This window comes from Talpa occidentalis, unplaced genomic scaffold (genome assembly GCF_014898055.3).
Source record: "Talpa occidentalis isolate TD23 unplaced genomic scaffold, MPIMG_talOcc4v2.1 talOcc4.17, whole genome shotgun sequence".
Lineage (NCBI taxonomy): Eukaryota > Metazoa > Chordata > Mammalia > Eulipotyphla > Talpidae > Talpa > Talpa occidentalis.
The window spans coordinates 58,049,788-58,071,976 of record NW_023601754.1 but is presented as its reverse complement, the minus strand read 5'-3'; the positions used below and the strand labels follow the sequence as shown (position 1 = coordinate 58,071,976).

Genomic DNA, 22,189 nt, shown 5'->3' with positions numbered 1-22,189 from the left:
GGCTATGGTCCCTCAAGCTCTCTTCAGCTGAAGTGGCATCATTTCCCTGTTTTAAATCTTGGGTTTTTGTAGAAAATTCCATTTGAAGAAAAGGGATGTGTCATTCGTAGGACCCCCTGCAGCCTGGGTGGATGCTGTCATCGTCCAGGTACTGCCCGCTACCCCTCGGATCCTCTCAGCCCCCCCAGCATCCCGCGGACAGCCCCTGAAGCCAGGATGAGATCAACTCTTGCCGTTGCAAATTGCATCGCTATTGTGAACAAAAGTGACATGATTCTTCGGTCAGCACGCGCTGTTGTCACCAGGGGGGGCCGCATGTCCTCGCATGCCAGCTGGAGTGAGCGCATCCGGAGCACGGAGTCACTGCGTCTCCCGCTAGAAGTTACCGCAGAAGTCAGAGCCAGACCCCATCAAAGCACAACCCCCAGGAAGCAAGCCCCCCCACCGACGGCACTGTGCAGGAGGCCTGCTGTGCCCTGCACTGAGCCCAACCTGTCTCCCTGGAACATTCCCCCCACACCCCGTGGTCTTAAGCGCGCCCTCCGGGCTGTTGGGAATGAATCGACTCCCTCTGCCACATGACAGGCCTCCAAATCCTGGCCGACAGCTCGCATGTCCCCTTCCAGTCTTCCCCAGGCAAAGCCACCCGGCCTTCCAGCCCTGCCTCCGAGGACATGCGTGGTTTCAAGTCCCCTTAGCATCAGCATATTAACATGTGGGGAAAGAAAATATTGCAGCCCGAGTCAGCCTTCTGGCAGGGCTGAGTTCCACGCCCTATCCTTGGGCGGAGGAGACATCCTGGGTCCCAGGGGGTGAGACACTGACAAGGGCAGACAGATGACATGGGGAGACGGGGAGGCAGGGTGAGCGGGAGGGGGAGAGCAGGCCTCCAGGGTCCCACCCCAGGGCTATTCTGGAGCAAGATCTGAGTCCAGGCACATCGCTGCCCCTTTGCCCAGGCTGGTGGTGGGCGACTCTGCTGATTACAACCCAGGGCTTGTGATGACCCACAGAGCCTTGTGGGCACTGCTGGATCCAGACCATGCCAGCCCTCAGGGCTCTCAGGGTCCAGCAGACACGCTCCCGGGTGGGGGTGGGGGATCCACCTCTGAAGGGTTCCCCTGGAGTGCAAGCTCCAGGAGGGTGGGGTTTACTCGTCTGTTCACCCCTGTCTTCCTAGCACCAGTGATGGAGCCTGGTGAAGAGCAGGCGCTCAGTAAATGCTTATTGAAAGAATGAGTGAGGAGGAACCCCAGATCTCCAGGAAAAATAACAGAGGCTGCCATTTATTATGCACCTACTGTGTGCCAGAATACAGGGGCCAGGAAGGCAGGAGCCATATCTGCTCTGCTCACTCCCATGTCATCGGGCACAGCCGACGCACAGAAGGTACTCAGCAAATATTTCATCCATGTTCAATGTTATCTCCTCGTTACCCACACAAAATGGGGGAGAAGAAATGGGAGAGGCTGCAGCGGCAGAGTTTTACACACACACACACACACACACACACACACAGCCAGGATCCCGTCCCTTCTTCCCCCGTATCCATCATTGTCTGACAAATCTGGATTTTTTGAAACCCAGATGAGAAGTTCCTCCTCCAGGAAGCCTTCCATAATCTCCCTAGTGGGAATGAATTTCTCCTGCCTCTGAGCTCCCACACAATGCTGGTTCCCTCGTCGTCGGGCTCAGTGGTGAAGCGCCAGGGCTCTGGAGATCAACTGTCAGGGCTCAAATTCTGGCTCCTATTCCAGGTTGTGCCACCTAATCTCTGCTTGCCTTGGTTTCCCTAGCTGTAAATGGGGGCTCACAGTAGCACATGCCTCACAGGACTATTGTGAGGTTCACAGGAATTAGCACATATAATGCACTTAGCACAGTGCCCAGCACAGAATAAGTCAGCAATAGACGCCAGCTATTGCCACAGCATTGTGACAACGTGCTCTGTATTAGAGACATCTGGGGCATGCAGTTGGCGCTCACTGAGCGCCAACGAGATACACATCCAGCCCTCCCGAGGGAGCACAGAGGCCAGGGGTTATGTCTGTCTCAATCCTATAGCGCTCCCCTCCCCCCCTTTTCATGTTTCAAGGCCAGGCCCCAGGCTTGGCCAAGAGCAAGCATCAAGGAATGGGCGGCTGAGATGTGGGGGTGTGGGGCAGGGCCGACAGCTGGAAGTCAGGCTGGGCGTCAGGTGTGAACTGCAGACCTGACCCTGTCCCTTGCCAGGGCTCAGCCCCACTCCCTACTGCTTCTCATCTCCTCAGCAAGTCATGATTTATGGATGAACAGAATCAAACAGGGCTGCTGGCTGCTGGGATGCCCCCGGGAGCTGCTGGAGAAGGAATGGACTTCAGAGGCAGGCTCGCCAGCTGCCCAGGGGGGAGCGGGAGGGGAGCTAGAGGGGAGGGGCAGGCACACACACAGGCCACAGACACAGACACCATGGTGTGCACACCCATACACACATGCCGCAGAGACTCAGCCTCAGCACAGACGCCATGCCTCCCCTCTGCATGTGCACACATGTACACAAACACACAGAAGCCTCAAAGACTCACTCCTTGCATGGACACCACGCTCTCTCTCTCTCTCTCTCTTTCTCACACACACACACACACGCGCGCACACACACACACATTTACATCACAGCCATGAGCCGATACCCAGCCTACTCTGCTGTGGTGAGGTCTAGGTGAACATGCAGCTCTTCCTCGGGTCTGGTCTGGAATTCCCTCCTCGCCCACATGGCCTGCTCACATCCTGGCTGCCCCTGAGGGAGGGCAGTGGACCGGGCAGGAGACTTGGCAGCAGATGATCTGGGTTCAAGTGCCACCGCTTTCCCCCCGCAAGGAACCCAGGACAAGTTCCATTCCAGGCCTCTGTGTTTTATTTTCAAATGATGATACTAACCCCCAACCTCCCCTGCTGGGCCCTGTCAGGATCAAAAACAGCCAACATTCCCCAAGCACATGCCTTTGTGGCAGACCCTGTGTCAGGGAGCTTGCATGCACCTGCGCACTGACCTCCATTACCTTCTACTGTTCTTATGCCCATTTCACAGAGGAAGAAACAGGCATGGAGAGTTAAGGCAGCTCGAGCTTGTCCCTTTTTGCCAGAATACACCTGCCTCCTTCTGAGCGACGATGTGCCAGCATTCTGTAACGCGCTCCACTGCCCAGCCTGGCTGCACTCAACTTTCCTCCTGCTTCCAAGGTCAACGCCTTCAGACCTGAGGAATTGCATAGGCTGTTCTCCCTGCCTGGAGTGCCCTCCTTTCTCTTCTGCACCTTCACTGGCCCTAGACAAAGAGGGTCTTCATTTCCTCCCACATTCCTTTTTGCCTCCTCTGTAACTATGGGGTTCATAATTATGGGTTATAAGGAGCACTTTGTATATCTTTCCCCTACTGAGAGTAGCTGGAGAATTGTGACCCCAGATCATTATGTACCCCAATGTCTGGTACCTAGGAGAGGCTACATAAGTGCTGAACAAATGCGTGAAATTATTCAAGGTTCCAGGTAAGCCCACCTACTCCAGGAAGACCTCCCTGATGACAAGTACTCACAGCAGTCTCTTCTTTTTCCAAACATGAATTAACTGGCCTCTCTGTCCAGTCCCCTTTTCTTAGGGGTGAGCCTGTGGGACAGTGGGGTGAGATCATGTTTCCCCATTGTTTAGGGTCCCCCATCGCCCGTGGTCCAGAACATGATAGAGAAGTCACTGGACAGGCTGGAAATCTATGCACTCTCAGACAGTGAATGCACACTTCCCATACCCAGCCCTTCTAAAGTTGTCCCATCACCCCATACTCTCCCAGTCTAGACTGCTCCCCTTTGGGGGCATCCCAGGCCATTCGCTCTTCTTACCAGGGCTCTCCTTACTTCATCATAGTAACTAATGTATAGTCAACATTGAATCATGTTCACAGTCCTCAGCATCCCTCTGAGGGTACATACTGTGTGATCATTTTACAAAGAAGGAAACTGAGGCTCATGGGAGTCAAATACTTGCTCAAGTGCACATGGCAGAGAGGAAAGGCTGCACTGGCCCTGGAGTCTGTAAGACTGCAAACCCTGCAGCTCCACTCTTGTTCCACCCTTGAGGAACTGAACCTTGGAGCACGTCATGTGGAGGTTAGAGGGAAGAAAAGAAACTCAGTGAACGCAGAATAAAGAGTGAGCAGGGAAAGGGTGGCTTCCACTGGCCGAGAAATTTTTTTTTTAATAACCATTATTTTTTTTAAAAGATTTATTTATGCACACAAGAGCTGGGGTACAGGCCAGAGATGCGGGGGGTGAGAGGATCCACCAGAGACAGAGTGGGGAGCAGAACAGGCAGACTGACTGAAATACACTGCTGAGGGGAGCAGCGGGCGAGACAGGAGAGGTCTGCCCCGCCATGTGGTCTCTCCCTGGCCGGCCGGGGATGGAACTCGTGCTGCAGAGGCTGCGGACTGCGTCATAGTGCAGTGCCTAACCCCTTGTGCCACCAGGGAGGCCATGGCTGAGAATTTTACCAAAGGAGCCATGCTCTTTTTCAGAGACCTCTCTTACATACAGACCTTTCCTGGGGATCCCTCCTTTCTCCACCAGTCCGGTCCTTGACCTCACTAGACAGGCTCAATCCACCTAAAGTCCCCAGAGCAGCCAGAGGTCGGGTGCCTGGGGCTGGACAGGGTGGGAACCTGAGGAGGAGGTTGGGTGGCTGGAGGACTTGCCCAGGGCCCTGTCTGTGGTGCTGACCGGAGTGCAGCCACTATTCCAGGAGGTAGCCGACGGGTGTTGGGGCTGGTTGGGGCTATTGGGGCTACATCTGCCAGCGCATTCACGTCCTGACCGTGCCTCCTCCCACCTGATTCTGCAGTAAGACGAACATGTCCCACTGCCCCCCCATCCCCTGGCTGCAGGATGCCGTTCAAAGTGGAAAGCAGTGAACGCTGGAGTCACAGGTTTCCAGAGGAAGCACCCGTCCACGTGCACGCTGAGCAGATGGAAATGGGGGGAGGTGGCAGAGAATTCACAAGTGCAGGGCCTACCAGCCCCAGGGCTGTTCGGGCATGGAAAAGGGGGACATTTTTGGTAGTACCCCATCTCCTTTCCTCCTCCCGACCCAACGCACACAAGGAAGCCAGAAAAAGAGCAGAGTTGGGGAAAAAGCAAGAGAAAACCAATGAGCTAAATTCTGAACCCTGAAGAGCAGGGCACAGCTCCAGGCCTCCCGTCATGCTGAGTTTTCTGTCCTCTTCCACTCTAATAAAACTCCCCACTCCGGGCCACCCACCTTGGGAACAGGGGCAGCGCTCTCCTTGTAATACGGGAAAGAAACTGAGATGGGAAGGTATAAGGAGGGGAAGAGAGCCAGCACTCACTTCCCAGGAAAGCTGCGTCTCGGCCCTGCCCCCACGCCCTCCAGACTGTCTCCCTGAGTGTCCTTCAGGAAGGATGAAGGCACCCACGACCCCTCAGGCCTCACCCCAGGTGGGAACGAGGCCAGTGAAAGAGGAGGCCCGAGGGGAATTGTTTTGGAAAGTTACAAGTAGCTCAAATAGGGGCTTAGCAGGAGCAAGCCTCCTCAACCTTGACTGTAATAAAAACAGATAATGCGTGAGTGAGCTAGGGAGAGAGCGCTGGCAGGGGCCGCAGAGGCCGCCTGGATGCAGACAGTTTAGAATTCAGAGGAGATGCCAAGTGAGTAAACATCGAATGAAGGATTATCTGGGTGGGCCAGGAGCAGTTCCAGCAAGAAATTGGACGGGGACGTGTCAGGATCCACAAGCACACCGACTCCTCCTCAGAGAGTGAGGCCTGGAGAGCTCCGAGGACCTCACCCAGGCCTCCCCTACCTTTGCTTTCTCCTGCAGCAGAGAGCGTGGCCTTGGTAATAATAGCTCACATTTGTTCAGCGCAGAACAGTTTACAAAGTGCTACAAGTTTACTGAGGGTTTCATGTCCGTTACTGATCCATTATTGCACATAAGAGAGGGGATGGGCTCTCTCCTGCTGGTGATGCCCCTCCCCTCACCACAGCTACCCCCACTTCCGGTCCTGCCTTGGAGAAGCCGCCTGCATCTGGCTTCAGTCTTCAGCTTCAAATGAGGGGGAGGGAGAGACACGTCATGTAGACCCCAGAGAACTGCTGAGTCCGGAGTCATCGGGGTCAAAGCCATTCAGGACATTCCAGGTGCCAGACTGAAGGGGGAGCCCATGCAGAAGGGTGTCCAGTCAGGAGTTAGCCTGCAGTCAGCCATTCTCCCCACCAACCTGATCCCAAAGCTGATGAGTTGCCTAGGCAGCCATGAAAAACCCTCATGTCCACCAGGACAGGAGGAGCCCAGATGGAGGGCCTCTCCGCCAGGAGTGTGGAGCGGGGGCAGGATCAGGGACGTGTGATGATTAAGTGCAGGCCTTGACCACTAGTTACTCCTATGAATAATGCATTGTTGCGCCTTGGCCTAAATCAGCATCTTATTGTTATTAATAATACACACTGCAAAGAAGCTGAGTTGGAATGGTGTGCTATATTTTATTTGAGGATCTCGGAGCACTTTAGAGCTCCTCATGCTGATGACTCAATGCTACCTCCTCAAGTCACAGGCTTCCTTACAGGCCAGGGCACCTGCCGTCCACCCTCCCACCTGAGGCTCAGAGTCATGAAACCACAGGGGCTGGAATCTTCCAACAGCGATTCAGATCCATGATCTGGGCTTTCGGTGGGAGAGGGAGGTACACTTAATCTTTACCAGCTCAAAGACTCTCAGGGATGCAACATAATGTGAAGCTGATCCAAGAGATATTTAGGAAGGAGGGAGAGAACCAGTGGGATTCCAGAGGTCGGGGGATGGATGAAGAGAGGCCACAAGGGATCTGATCCAGTTCTGCCTCCCACTGTGTCACTGTGGCTGCGCGACCTTAGACGCCAACTCAACACTCTGGCCCCAAGTCATCTGGTTAAAATATAGGGCATGTGAGATTCTCTTTCAGAAATGCAGTTCTGACATATTCTGGGGCATCACTTGCACCATAAATATTAGGACCGAGGGCCTCCCCTGGTGGCGCAGGCGGTTGAGCGCCGCGCTGTGAAGCTGTCCGTGGCCTCTGCAGCGAGGGTTCGATCCCAGCCGGCCGGCGAGGGTCCCACATGGCACAGCAGACCTCTCCTGTCTCACCCGCTGCTCCCCTCAGCAGTGTATTTCATCAGTCTGCCTGTTCTGTTCCCCGCTCTGTCTCTGGTGAATCCTCTTACACCCCGCACCTCTGGCCTGTACTCCAGCTCTTGTATGCATAAATAAATAAATCGTTTAAAAAAAAAAAAAAATCAGGTCCGTGAACGACCCGGGCTCTGTCCGTGGTGCTGAAACTGCGGTAACAGCCGCTGTCCTTGGTGCTGAAATAGAACTCAGCCCCGGGACGAGCCCTCCTCCTGGCCGCCCTGTGCATTACTCCTGGCGAGCGTGATCTAAGCGACTGGAACCTTCTTCAGGTCGCAGAGAAGTGATCCCACCTTCCTCCGCCAATTTTTCCCTGATGAGGTACCAGCTGAAGCCACGGCAGCAACCAGCCAACCTCCAGATCCTCAGTGAAGTCCTCAGCTGCAGAGGAGGAGCTCGAAGGGAGAGCGAGCTTCCCCGCTAAAGCAAATGTCACATCCCACTCCCCAAGGGAAGCCTCTGCACTGCCTCCTGGCGGCTGGCGCGGGTACTGCGCTCAGAGCAGGAACACAGAAGGTCCCCAGCTGTGGAGCTGGGAGAGTGGAAAAGGAGCGGCAGACGGTCTGGCCCCCGCCACCCCCTCACCCCTCTTGGGGCAATCTGGCGTTCTAAGATGCAAGGATGCCCAACACCCTCACCCTTCAGGCTGCCCGGCTGTGCGTTGCCCGCCAGGGAGTGTGTGTGGATGGGGATTGTGCATGCTGCCTGGTTTAACAAGAACTATCAACCCAGGTGACCAGCTGAAACTTCCTGCTCCCTCCCCCAAAGAGGTGTGGCAGATATGTTTAAAAAAACACAAGCTTTCCTCCCCTTGCAGGGCCAGTCCTACCATGATGACTACAAAGGGCAGAGGCTCCTGACCTAACAGGAAACTAAACTAGAGTCCTTCCCTAGGGAAAAAATAGGGAGTTGAGGGGAGAAGGTAAAAAATGCAGCCCACACCTGTTCCCTCACCCTACAGGTGCGGGTGATTTGAGAAGCAGGTCTGTGGTGTTTCTAGGTACTACTTGATATTCACCTCGCTGGTCCTCGAACAAATAAAACCACCTGAAGGCAACACCCAAACACAATTTCTCTGAATCCAGGCAAGGAGTTAAGATAATGGCCTTTAATTACAGCAGATACAGCTAATATCATTTTTTGAGCACTTACTAGAGGCCAAGCACTGTGCTAAGAGCTCTGGAAGCCTTATCTCATTTAGCCTCACTTGCCCCTCCCTAAGGAGCATTAAGATCAGCATCTTACAGGTGAGGAAAGTTGTGTTCAAGAGAGCCGAGGTGACCACTCAGAGTGGCAAGCGGGGAGACTGTCATGGGAAGCCACGTCTGTTTGCCCTTAATTCTGCAGCTCAGATGGATCCATCTCACCATCCTGTCATGTCCTGGATGCCTCACTGCTTCCAGGTGCTTCCAAGACCACCCGTCCCTCCTCCCTCCTCCCTCTCAGCTGAAAGCCACATGGAGGAAGACAGTGACACTTCACACTCCCACAATGCTTTACAGCCCACAAAGTGCTCTCATAGTCACTGTCCAAATCAACCCTCAAGAGACCAAGGGATGAGGCCAGCAGGGACGGCCTCTTCTGATTTTACAGGGCAGAAAACTAAGGCTAAAAGGAGTAAGTGGCTTGCCCCAAGTCACACGGTGAGTGGTGGAGTCAGAACTCAGAGGAAGAGGGTGCGACACCCAGCCAGTGCTCTTTCCCCACTTCCTAGAGTCCAGGGTACTGGGGGGCAAGCCAGGGGGGTCCTCAAGCACTCCCTGAGGGGCATCCTGTGGCCCTGACCTGGGCCGCTTCTCCTTCCTGCTCCTTAGAGGCCATCAGTTGGCTCAGCTCTCACTTGGAGTCTTGGAGTCTCATTCTAAATGAAATTTTTTTCCAGGCAATTACCTTCTGCTAATTAGGAGGCAAGGCTGCCAGTCCCTGGGCCCTGGGCTGACCCCCTTTCTCAACGCACAGGGGTGCGGGGTGTTGAGGTAGTGGGTAGCAGAACCAGTCACAGAAAATGCCCAAATCAGCCCTGTTGTCTGAGGCTGGGAAACTTTTTTTTTTTTTTTTTTTTTTTTTTGAGGGGAAGGTTGGTGGAGGAGTAAGGAGCTCTAAGAACTGGAAAGGGGGGGGGGAGTGGACACTGGGGAAGGAGGGACTCTGAAGTGAGAGAGAGCCAGGAGATAAGAAGCTGGAAGGAGCGCAGACATGCCGCGCAGACTAGGAGACACCTAAGTCAGGAGCAGTGGTGGCGGGGTGGGGGGGGGTAGGAAAATCCAGAGAAACAGGGACACGTCATCCCAGGAAGGAAAAAGGAGGAGAAATCTCAGGAAGCAGAGACACAGAAGGGGGGAACACAACTCCCCTCTGTAGAGGGAGAAGAAGGAAGAAGGTGCCCTGGAAAAAAACAGTTAAGACTACAGAAGTGGCAGGGGCAGAGAGAGGGAGATACGGGGAGACTCCGGGAAGGGGAAGGAGAGAGGAAGGACAGGGAGGAAGGAGGAACTGCTGAAGGAAAGCCCCGGGGAGCAGGGGAGGAGAGCGGGGGAGGACGGCTGGAGTGGCAGCTCCCAGGGCCCCAAGAAGGGCTCTCTCTACGTCACTGTCCTTGAGCCTCCCCCAATGTCAGTGCCCAGCCAGTCGGGCCTGCACGCCCTCCTACGCAGCCACAGGTGCGGGCGGGCACGATGGCAGGCCACCAGCCAGCTCAGGCCCCAGATGCTCCATCACCCAGGGCAGCCGCCGGCCTCCCTTCCTGCCAACCTGCCACCCCCTTCAGCTGGCTGAGCCAGGGGCCCTCCTGGGTCACACAGCAACATGGCACCAACCTCTCCACTTTGTAGAGGGAGGATCGAGGCCCAGAGAGGAAGGCGTGTGCCCAAGGTCATACAGCAAGTGGGTGACGAGACCAGATGTGGGGGCTTAGGGGCTAAGTCCCAGGTGGGTCTTGTTCCCTCCTGGGTAACAGGAGACATAAAGGCATCTTGGTTGCCAGCAATTCAGTCTCGGATCAGTCCGAGGCCTGTGCAGTGCACAATGGCAGGCAGGAGGGAGCGACGGTGGCCAGGGCTGGCAGGAGGGCAGAGAAGTCCCACTTGTGCAGCAGCCCCCAGGCTCTGCTCCGGTGAGGGCGGCCGTTAGTGCTGCTAAGCGCTTGCTAGGCACGCTGTCCAGCCGCTTGAGACGTGTTGTGCAGGATGGCGAGTCCCCACGACCCCCTTCTACAGCGTGCGTTCCCGGGACTCCCTCCTAGGGAAGAAGCTGAGACTCGGGAGGGTTGAGGAACTGGCAAGCCTGAGGCTAACCAGTGGCCTGGCTGCTGGCCTGTGGGCCCCTCACCCCGACATCATCTGAAGATGCTCAGATCTCTGAGCAACCAAGATCCCAGCCCAGCCCTGGCAGATTCTAGGCCCCAAATAGCAATGGGGGGAAGGGGAGTGGGACAGGGGGCTTCTTGCAGCCCAAGGGGGGGCTGCAGGCTCATTCAAGCACTGAGGCACTGGAGTCCAGGTTCTCGTCCCAGCTCTGCCACTAGCCTGCTGTGTGACTTTGGGCAGGTCATTTGCCCTCTCTGGACATGGTGTAACCACTCGTGCCGTCAAAGGGTAGGGCCAGTAAGGAGAGTGAACCCACACATGGTGGGTGTGCCCTGCCATTCCAGGTGGTTCACCTGAACTCAAAGGCCCCTCCTGGCAGCCCTCTGGAGGAGGCGCTCCCTCATCTCCATTGTGTAGACAGGAAAGGAGGCAGTGAGAGGTTAAGTCACTTGCCCAAGGTCACACAGTGAAGTTCATGGCAGACCTGGGATGTGAGCCCAGGCCTTTGGATCCTCAGGTCCATGCCCTGGCTGCCACTCTGCATTCTTCCCCCTGCCCCCCCAGCTCTGTGTGTGCCCCCGGGAGGGCTGGGACACGTGACGTTGTGCTCCCACGCGAGACACACACCTGCTGTTGTGTGTCTGCGCGACACCACGCGTGTCTCTCCTGTGCTTTCAGCCAAGGTCTGTCTGGAAGAGCCATGCTGGGTCAGACATCGCCACCACCCTCGGGGCACCAAGAACGGGGCAACTCCAGCATGGCCACAGGTCGTGCACGTCCCCCTTTTGGGGAACTGGCTGACTCTCGTGGGGGCCGGGTACCATGTCTCAGCACACAGACACATGGCGGTGACGTGGGCACCACACCCCTTCTCCTCTGCCCCCTCTAGTGCCTGGGTGGCTCTCACGTCACATCACACACCTGCTGCACCCCCATCCGTGCTGCCTTCCTCACGCCTCTCCCCAACAGAAGCAGGCACCTTCTCCAGGAAGGAAGCAGGCACAGACCCAGCCCGGCTCCCACGGCCCGAAGACGCCAGCCAACCCGGGGGTGGAGAGGGAAAAAGAGGCATCGACCGGAGGCTCTGGGGGGCGGGGGGCCACGGTTCCTGTCTGGGACTCAGCCCTCCCTGCAGTCTCCGTGCCAGACCCCAGTTCTCCAGACCCCGGAGATGCCACCCCCTCCTTTGTCATTGCTACATATAGGGCCAGACGGGGAAGCTGCCCATCACTCCCGGGCAGGACTGCGCTGCCACCACAGGTTCTCTGGCCAAGTTACCATCGTGCACCCCCCCCCCCCCCCATCCCTGGTCCCTGAGCTCTCCTCCCCCTGCCCAAGCATCTCAGAGTTCTGGGTATTTTTAGGCCTCAGCTGACAGGCTGTGAAATCGCTCCCTTCGCACCTCCCCAACCAGGCGGGGGCTGGAGAGGGAGGAATAGGGTTGGGGGGGGGGGGTACACACAGCCAATTCATCAGGCTCCTCCAGGGCTGGCAGGTGCCAAGTAGGGAGTGAGGGGCTCCTCCCCTTGAGAGGATCCTTCCACGGCGCCTGCAGGCAGGGAGAAGAGATAGGGTGGGAAGGAGGCTCCACCCTACTCCAGGGATCTGAGAACAAAAGCTTTAGGGACACCTCCGGCACTACCGGGGGACACCCCAGGAGTCCAGCTCTGCCTCCAACACCAGTCCCCAGCACTCCCTCCCGAGGGATGGGTGACACAGGCTGGCGCAGATCCTAGTGGGATCAGGGAGGCAGCAGGCAGTGGGGCCCGGCGGAGAAGACCTTGCTCTCAGCCCTGCCCTGCTGAGTGAGCTGGTGGGCACCTGGGGCCTCCGCCTCTGCACCACCTATGGCCCTTGCAGGATGCTGGGAAGACCCAGTGAAGGACGCAGTGGTCTGCGCACCCACGAGGCACTGCCGGGAGGGTCTCCCTTGCTTCTTTCCCTGACCTGCCCGTCCTCCTGACCGCCTCTTCTCCTGCCTGCCTTCGCAGGAGCCTGGCCTTACGTTCTTGGGGGCCCACCTGTCCTCTTTTCCCCCAGGGAAGTAAATCCCCACAAACACGGTACTTGCCTTCCTGCTTCCTGCTGCAGGCCACACACAGGCTTCATGCGTGCGCGTGGACCCAAATACCAACACGTGTGTGTGCTCCCAGCGCCTGGGTGTGAGGGCGTTTGCCCTGGGATGACCTCCTAAGCAAGTGGGAAGATGTACCCAGGCCCTGCTGCGAATGGGCCCCTGCGCCAGGGGCCGTGGGCACAGGGAGGGGGGCGGCCCGCCTGGTTGCCGTGGAGACAGTTGGCTCTGGTGGGGCTCAGGAGCTCAGGCCTGGCAGCTGGAGTGTGAGCCATGTGGCTCCCCCAGGGCCTGGCCCAATCCCACGGTGGAGGATGGGGTGTAGAACCAAACCTCAAGAGCATTAACCATGCCCACCGGGCACCGGGCCTACCCACCGTGGCCCTACATCCTCTGGAAGGCTTTCTCTGGTACCCCAGGTCCCTTGGGCTGCCTGTTCACTTGTCCGTCTGCACCAGGCTGTCCCCATGACTGTCCATTACCCACCATGCGCTTCCCAATGTCAGGGCCCAGTCCAGCTCGTCGCCAAGGACCTAGGGCATGGGTGCCTGGACTCAGCCCTGTGCAGGTGAGACCGCGGCGGGGCTGGGCAGAGGTGGGTGTTTACATACGCCACTGTCGGGATCAAGGTCTTTATAAAGAACTATTTGAAAGCCGTCCATGGGCCTCTGGTGGCCTAAATTTCTTTTTTTTTTTTAAAGCACTTTTCCTACTTCAGAATGTCAGGACCTTCCTAATCTGGTCCAACCTGCCCGTTGTGGGCCTCAACTCCTGCTACTGCTCCCCAAAGGCCTCCCTCCGCCAAGTTCAAGCACACTCACAGCTGCCTCGCCCCTGCTTGCCCTGGCAGGCTCTAACTTCTTCAAAACCCAAGGTCCTGAGCCCAGAGCTCATGCTCCTGGGTCCAGCGGTGTGGCTGGAAGGCCCAGCTGACTTCTAACTACAGTTCCCCTTGCAGGGTGGTCTCAGGATGCGCCGAGGCACGTCACATGTTTAAAACAGCCTGGCACACACAGGGTGCAGACAGCTTTGCTGTTGTGATGGGAGAGGACTGACACCGCCTCGGTGAAGCCCTCCCCAGCTCCTCCCCCTGCGGGGCTGAAGCAGGCATGTCCTCGGAGCTTCCGGAACCCTCGTCCCACACATCAATCACTCGGTACAGGCAATGTTGATAACAGCTGCCGTTGGCTGAGTGTTTACTACGTGCCGGGCTCTGTGCGAAAGGCGTTTCCCGCCTCATCTCGCCTCCTCCTCCAGCCACCTGGGAGGGAAGAAGCATCACCATCATCCTCACTTAGCAGGGGGGAAACCAAGGCCAGAGTGCTGGAGACACACTTCAGGGACTCCGTGGCAAGTGTCCGCCGAGAATCAAATGGACCCAAGACTCAGCATAAGCAGCCCCACCTCCGCTGCACATAAAGTGCTTAGCACATACTGAGCGCTCCACACAAAAGAACGGACTATTACTGTGTGGCTGTTAATATCAGGGAGTGGATGTATGTGCTGGGTGACCCGGGGGGGCTTCTTTCAGCTGCATCCCTCTAAAGCATGAAACCTTCATTCCTAGAGCGAGAGAGGGTTCAGAGGGACTTGGGCTGCCAGGGACGGGGGTCACGATGGCCAGGAGCCCTAATGTGTGGGCCCAGGGGACCCGAGGGGTGCTGGAGTGAGTAAATGCAGGAGGAGCCATGCGAGGCCCAGTTTGGGCAGAGCGCGTGCCGGGGGCTGGCCACCGCTCTCTGGCCCCGTGAACCACCCCATGGTAATGAGACGGATCCAATTTGTACCCAGGGCCCCGCCGGGAGCAGCTGCCGCGGCAGGGTTGGAAGTAATTTAATTGGACACATTAGCCACACAGCTCTCCCCTCCGCTCCCGCGCGCGGGGCTCACACAGGCGCCACACTCCCCCACCCATGGCCTCCCACACCTTAGGCCACCCTTCCCCGGCTGTGGGCAGGTGGCACGCTGCACTGGTTGGCACCATGAGACCCCCCACCCAGTGAAGGCATTGACCCCTCAGCACCCCTTCTCTTTCACTTGGGGGGGGTGTCCCTGAGACTCAGGGGTCTGGCTGTGTAGGCCCCAGGTTCTCCCTTTTCTGTGATGCAAGAGGAAACCATGAAAGCCTATAGGGCAGGGGTGCAGAGCTGGCTCTCCTGTCTCCTCTGATGGGCAGAACAGATCACCCCCTCGCCCCCTGGAGATTCCCCAGTCTCCTGCCCGTCACCCTTCAGGAAGGGCCACTACCAAGATGGGGGAGCCCTTCTAGGGCTTGAGGGGAGAGGCACACACACACAAAATCAGACAAAGTCACAAACACACAGATGTACCCAGTTACACACACACACACACACACACACACACAGAGACAGAGAGAGAGAGAGAGAGAGAGAGAGAGAAAATGCCAAAGCTGCAGCACCTCCACCCAGCCCTGCCGAAAGGCCAGGTGAGGCCCTGCTCCCAGCAGATGGAGGCCTCAGAGGCAGCCAAGTCAGCAGGTGGGAGGGTGTGGCAGGGGCAGGCAGGGCCCCTGGAGGGCACGGGCCCTGCCTGTGTACAGGGCCAGGGGAGGCGCCCTCCCCCAGCACTTTCCGCCACTGCTCCCCATGCACCTCAACACACGGTGCTACAAATACACTCATTAGCTGCTGTTTACAGCGGGCAGGGCACTAGGTCCAGCTGCCACCCGCACACGCACGCAGGGACACACCACGCTGGCCCACCCCTTCCCACTGCCGCCGTGGTCTGCACACTAATCATGCAAAAACGTCAACTCCCCAGACACCCTGGCTCGAGATGATACACGCCGGCTCCCAGCCCAGACACACCTCTTCCCAAGGGCCCTTCCAGGTGGAAGCTGCAGAGCCCCCCAGAGCAGACCCCACCTGCCACCCACCTTCCAACCCACTGGGTCCAGAATCCCAGGCGCAGGCTCTGGGCGCCGTCCAGCCCCTTCTACAGGCCCCACGCTGTCTGCCAACTCTGGTCCAGCCCTCGGAGAATTCTGCTGGGTGAGACCAAAGCCCTGCCCTCCAGACACGAGCTGGACAGGGCCCAGCACGGCTGCCCCTGCTGCCTGGAAGGTCAGGGACTTCCATGTCCATGGAGTTGGCACCATCCGCCTGGCACCACCGGCTGGGGTTCCCTGGCAAGGCAGGCGGGCACCCGGGCTGGGCCTGGCACAGGCTGGCTCCGGCACCTGGCCAGACTGGTGACGCCCCAACAGAGGGCTGACCTCACCAGCCAGTGTGCCACCTGCAGGGCACTGAGGGCCACCCACGCCCACACAAAATGTCCCAGTGCTTCGGAGGATGTCTGTCCCGATGATGCCTCTTTCAGCCAAGAGCCCTCTGCTCGGGGTTGGGCCTCCCGCCCCCCACCAGGGCCCCTCCACACTTCTCCCCCTGTTGTTCTGGGCTTTGCTCCCCTGGGGGAAGCAGTTATTGAAAACGGTCCATCAGATTCAATAAGGATTCAAAGTCCCTGAGAGAATAGGGTGGGCGGGGAGTAGGGGTGGGGGAAAGGGGCTGTGAAAAAGGACAAGAACCACCCACTCCTCCTCCCTTCCCAAGACCTCCTGCCATAGCAGGGCTGGAGGGAAGGGCAGGCATCCCCTGGCCCGGTGGGCCTTCAGCGCCCCTCAGGCCTGGGGCCAGCCAGGAGGAGGACCCAGCTGCCCAGGGTCTGTTTTTGCCCACCTGACACCCACCTGTTCACCTACATTCCAGCTGCCCCTGCCTGTCACCTGCAGGCCTGTGTTCCCACCCCAAGCCAGTCAGCTCTAGCTCCCTTTCCTGCACAAGGGGGGCTTTCAGGCTCTCTCCTTTCCCACCATCCCCTGGTCCTTGAGCACCCAGCCCCTCGGTCAAGTTGTCCCCACCAGACCACTGAATAGCTCGACCCCAGGCCAAGGAGTGCTCCATCTCCATGGTAATCCAGGGCTGGGGGGCACTGGCTGTCCTGGCCCCAGCTTCACAGCAGCTTGGGTCCCCTCCAGGCCATGGCCTGTGGGAGAGCGCTTGATCTTCCATCCAGGACTCTGGGGGACTCTGACCCAAGATGCAGGCCAGGGAGGTCTGGGCCCAAGCAGCCTGGCAGGTGGGGGTGCCGGGTGGGGAGGGATTTGTCAACGAAATGGCCATACAGTGTCAGATCTCCTGGGAACATCCCACACCCTCAGGCCTGGTTCCTTACCCCACGGCCCTCACAGAACACCCCCGATCTACACTTACAGCTGTACCCCTAATTCCCGCCCCTCACATCACCCAACAGCCTCTGCCCCTGGATCCTTCTGAGACCCACCTTGCCGAGGTCCCCTACCCCAGCGTCTGTCCCCGAGGGATCCCTTGCTGGGCGGAGTTGCTCTCGGGGACAGAGCTCACTAACAGGTGAGACGAGGCTTCAAGCACTGCTACCCGGGGGACCAGCACAGAGGCCTGGAGGGCAGGCCAGGCACCCTCAGGACCTGACCTCCCTCCCGGGAGCTCCTTCCCTCGCTGGCCTTGCTCACTAGCTCACCGCAAGGTCACCTCTCCCTCCTCCCTCCCTGCTGCCTTCCAGCCTGCCCACTGCAACGCTGACCCCTGCAGGCCTGCTGAGGCCATGCCCGGCCCGGGATGCCGGGCTGGCCTGAGGGACACAGGAAGGCCTGGTCAGGCCAGCTTGAGACTGAACAGCCAGGGGCCGAGGGCTGCAAGTCCTCGGAAGGGGCAGAGGGGAGGCTGCCGGTACGGTTGGGGGAGGCCGCGCAGAGTTTGGAGCAAAAGCCCATGGGGGTGTGTAGGAGGGGGGCTGGTCTTCGTTCGTTACTGGGCGCTGGCTTTTTCCCACAGTCCCTTGCTTTAGCCATGATGGATCAGGGAGAGAACTGCCCCGGGGCCAGGGGCCCACGTGGGGAGGGAATGGCATCTGTCAGGGCCAGGCACTCTGCAGGAGGCTGAGGCCTGTGGGGACTTGCTGAGTGAGTGGGATGAGGGAGGATATGCCACAGGGACCCTCTGGAGCCAGCCTGGGACATGGGGCACAGGAGAACACAGGAGATTAAGATTTTTAAAAGGATTGGGCCGCAGGTGTTCCTGGGAACGGGATGAGGGGATCAAGACATAAAAGGTCCAGGCTCCTGTGGGAGCGGAGGGAATTAATTTGAATATCTCCCTCCCTCCCAGTGCCAGGCAAAGAGCAGAGGGGACATAAAGATGGGGTACCCACAGCTCTGGCCAGAGGAGCAGAGTCTGGGGGGCCTGGGGTAAGCTGGGGAGGGAGGGGAACTCTGGCCTGGAACTAGAGGGATTATGTGAGGTTGGCAGGGATGCCAGGGGGGACAGAAGTCAGACTGAGCACCCCGGGGGACTAGGATCAAAAGCAGATGCTGTCCTCTCCAGCCTGTGCCTCAGAGCAGAGCCCACACCTGAGAGAGGTCAACCTCAGGCCTCCTGGCTCTCTGGCTGCCCGACCACCAGCAGGGCAAGACCGGGCTCTGCCCCGTACAGGGGAACTCATTGAGGATGGGGGAGAGGGAAAGGTCTGGGGGTGCCAGGATGCTGGGGGCAGCACTGGCTTTCAGGCCCTCTGCCCAGACGATGCCAGGCACATCCCGTTGGCCTCCGTGGAGAGGGCAGCGGTGCTGGGAGGAGTGGTGAGGCCGTGGTGCCCAGGCGTGGGAGGAATGACAGGGAGGGGCGGGGAAAGAGGACAGGGCCCAGGCCCAGGGCCTCAGAGGAAAGGGGAAGCTGCTAATCTGCATCCCCCCTTCCAGCCTGGCACCCAAGAGCTGGTCTCTGAACTAAGCTAGTGGCTTCCGAGTAAGCTAGTGGCTTACTGTTACAAGTAAGAATGCTTCTGCCCTTGGTCCAAGCGCTGGAAGCTGGCAGCCTCCTGGGGAAGACGACAGGGTGGCGGACCTGGGTCGGGACAGACGAAGGGGTCTCCAGAGAACATGTCCCTTCAGTTACTACCCACAGGACATTCGCAGAGGGGACTGAGGCGCGAGAGGAAGACCGAGTCCTTTTCCCCCTTGTACCCAAGTGCTGAGTGAGCGCCGTGCCTGGCACCCAGTAGGTCCTCCTCAATCTGCCTGGGCTGCAAGGAGCGCATGGGGGTGGGAACACTCTTCCCAAGGCAGGGACAGGCTGCGGCGGTCCCAGAGACAAAGAGCAAATGTGGGGCTGGGGCAAGAGCTGGCCACACCAGCGCCCACTGGACTTCTCTCCAAAGCCTTGGGGCGCTAGGTCCCTTCTGTAGAGGGCCTTAGAGCTGCCCCCCAGGGCCCCCACCCTGAGGAGGTGGGCAGCAGTAAGCCAGGAGGCTCTTCATGTAGTGGCAAGTCCTCAGGCTGGGGTGTCATGCTTTTAGCGTCAAAGAGAAACCCCGAAGTGGAGACCCTAATGCCAGAACCGAAACACTGGGGCTGCTGGGCCTGGGGTGGGGCTCCCCAGGTGGAGCTGAGACTGAGCCCGGGCAGGAGCTGCAGGGGACCTGCCTACAGGTGGGCACTGTGTGAGGAGGTGTGGGCAGCCCGGGAGGAAATGGCAGAGCAATTTCCCGAGGAAGGCGGAATGGGAAGGAGGAAAGACTCCCCGGCTTGGCTTCCAAGAGGCCAAGCAGAAGGGTGGGCTCCGGGCCACTCCCCAGGAGCTATGCAAAGGGGTGCAGCCCCTCCCCCTCCCCCAGGACCGGAGTGAGTTTGGGGTTCTTTGCTTCCCCCCTCCCCAAGCCTAGGAGAACATTTCCCCAGCACCCCCTTCTCGCCAGTCTCCGCTCTTTCCCCAGGTACTCCTGCCTCTCCCCTCAGCGCCCCTGCGGCTCCCCGCCCCCCGCGGCCCCCTCCCCTGCGGCTGCACCAGATCCCCCGGGCCTGGCCCCCTCTCCTTCCACGGCCGGCACCGCCTCTGTCACTCCGCTCCCCGGCGCCCACAACCTCGGCCAAAGCCGCCCGGGCTCCTCGCCCTGGGGTCCCTCGGCGCTGGCACCCGCGGGGACGGGTGCCGGGGACCCGGGGATACCTCGGAGGGCAGCGCCGGGCGCCCGCGGGGGGCCGCGCTGCTCGCCCCGCCGCGCGCTGTCCTTGGGCTGCGGGGGGGGGGGTCCTTGCGGGGACACGGCGAGGCCGGCGCCGGGCGGCAGCCTGGCGGCGCCCCGACCGCGGGGGCCCGAGTGGGTGCGCCCGCGCCCGCGCCCCGGCCGGGGTGACCCCGGGGGCGTCGGCGCGGCTGCGGCGCGCGGCGGCCCGGGCCGGGCTCCGAGACGGCGCCCGCGCTGCCGCCGTCCTGCCCGCCGGGGCGGGCGCCCCGCCGCGGGCCGCGCTTACCTGGGCTGGCCGCCTGCGGGTCCCGGTACATGGTCTCCTCTCGCGGCTCCCTCCCGGCTCCTCAGAGCCGCCCGCGGCCGCGCGCTGCTCCGCCGCGGCGGCAGGACATGGGGCCGGCGCCCCCGGGGGCGGGTCCGAGGGCGGGGGCCGCGGCTGCACCGAGCGCCGAGCCGGAGCGGGGGCCGCCCGCCCGCCCTGCCGCCCGCCCGCGAGCGCCGCGCCGCGCCGCCAGCCGCCTCCTCCGGCCGCGCGTCGCGGGTGCGCGCCGGAGCGTGTGTGAGTGTGTACGAGGCCGTGTGTATGTGTGTGTGAGCGCGTGTGCGAGCGCGCCCGGGGCACCGCCGGCGCCGCCCGCCGCCCGCCGCCGCCGAGCTCCGCGGCCGCCGCGCCCCGCCCGCTGCTGCCCCCTGCCGGCCGCGCCCCGCTCTGCGGCCGGCCCGCCCCCCGGGCCGCCCCGAGGGCACCGCCGCCCCGCGCCCCGCCCGCCCCCGCGCGGAGGGCGCCGAGCCCCGGCCTCGCCTCTCGGGGCCTGCGGGCCCCGCCGGCCGCGCGCGCCCCCCGCCCGGCCGCGGCTTCGCACCCCGCAGGGCCGCGCGGCCCGCCGCCGCCTCCGAGGGGCCCTTTGACTCCGTTCCCCACGCGTGGAAATCCACTCCGGGTCTTCCGCGTGGCGGCGGCGGGAGGGCGTCAGCTCCCGGCTCGACCGCGCGGCGGTCCCGGGAAGACAGGCCGGCGTGTGCGAAAACCAGGAGTGGATCTGGGTGCCAGCGCTGAGCCTGGGCCCGCCACTCCGGCCATCCCGCGAGCTTGCACGCGACTGCAGCCAGAAGACTCTCCACCCTCGGTGGGGACTAATAACCGTGCCCGCTTAACGCAGCCCCACGAAAGAGGAGAACAGACCTTTCAGCCTCTGTTCGTCCCTCTCCGCACCGACCCTCCACCGCACCCCCACACCCCCTCTTCCTTGCTAGGAGCACTTCAGGGGGTTGGAAGTTCTTCTTTCCCTTCCAACCCTGGGGCTCTTTTGGCCCTCTTTGCCCCTTTGTCTGCTCAGCACAGTACAAATGAGGTGAACCGCAGTTCCTTTTCTATAGAATTGTACTGCTTGATTCTGGGGCAGGGAGAAGGGGCCCTTCTCCCCAGGATTTTAGAAGCCTGTAACCCTTGGTGGTCTCAGGTGTAGAGAACTCCCCGCACACACCTACAATCAGCTACACCCACCGCCACCACCACCACCCCCACCCGCACACGCACACACAGACACACACGGTGGCACACAAACACACCATGGCAGATACAGACATGGAGGTGTCCACAGTACAGGCCTGTCCTTGCCCCGGACTGAAGGGGGTGGCAAAAGGACAAAATCCCTGGGCATGCCACAGCATCCTGGTCCCTCCCCTCCTACAGAGGATGCAGCTTGAAGGTAAGCCAGAGTCAAGGATGCATCTTGAAGGTAAGCCAGATCCTCCAGAGTCAAGGATGCCTCCTTGCACCAGAGAAATCCACTGAACTGACTTTATACTGCACAGCCACACCCCCACTGGTTCAGTAGTCAGCCAGCACCCGCAGGGACACCTCTGTGTCAAGTCTCCCCCAATACACACAGACACACACACACACACAAACACACACACACACACCCCCCAGCCCCTTGAACTCACATGGAGCCTATCACACACACACAGGCATACACATACACCTCCACCCACAGCTTTTCTGGTTGAGAAACAGATAAGGAAATTCCCCCAAGCAAACCTCCGTGAAGATGGTTCCGGTGGAGAACAGATTTCCTTGGATTGAATGTTCTAATTAAAAATGGAAGGAAAGAGGCATCTGTAGTTTCTAGCCCACAATTCCTCAGTGGCCAGAAATCTCAGCCCGCATCCCCTGGTCATGGATGGCCCTATGTTCCACAGCCGCCGTCATCTCCCCTGCACACAGCCAAGATCCAGGAGCTACTGCATGCTTGTTTTTTAGCAAACCCAGAAAACCCAGCCAACAAGCTGGGACTCAGGGTCTCCAGCCTTGGCAGATTCCAATCCCTCCCCCAGCTGCCTCTCTCACTGCTGTGAGAAAGAGCAAATAAGTGCACATATTCCTGTTCCCACCCTGTGACACCCCCCCCCAGCCCACTCATCAGTGGGCACCACCCAAAAAAGGTTTCCCATTCAGGAGTCCCCCCACCCATCAACCTGAGAATCCAGGAGGGGACAGCAGATCCATCCATGCAGCTCAACAGGTCTTTATAGCATCTAGAATCTTGGAGTTTTCAGGGTCTGCAGGAAATC

The 22,189-nt window shown here is 59.7% G+C and overlaps 1 protein-coding gene across 5 annotated transcripts in view; it reads right to left on the bottom strand.

Moving 5' to 3' along the window:
* Positions 1-20,160, bottom strand: part of SYT7 (synaptotagmin 7) — a 54,492-nt gene extending 34,332 nt beyond the window's left edge. For 3 of the 5 annotated variants that reach the window (XM_054697566.1, XM_037517724.1, XM_037517725.2), the window contains exon 1: positions 19,899-20,160. In XM_054697566.1, the coding sequence (XP_054553541.1) occupies positions 19,899-19,929 (31 nt within the window). In that variant the 5' untranslated portion in view covers positions 19,930-20,160. The remainder of the gene's footprint in view (positions 1-19,898) is intronic. The other 2 variants (XM_037517726.2, XM_054697565.1) reach the window with 1 other exon arrangement.
* Between the last annotated feature and the right edge of the window lie 2,029 nt (positions 20,161-22,189).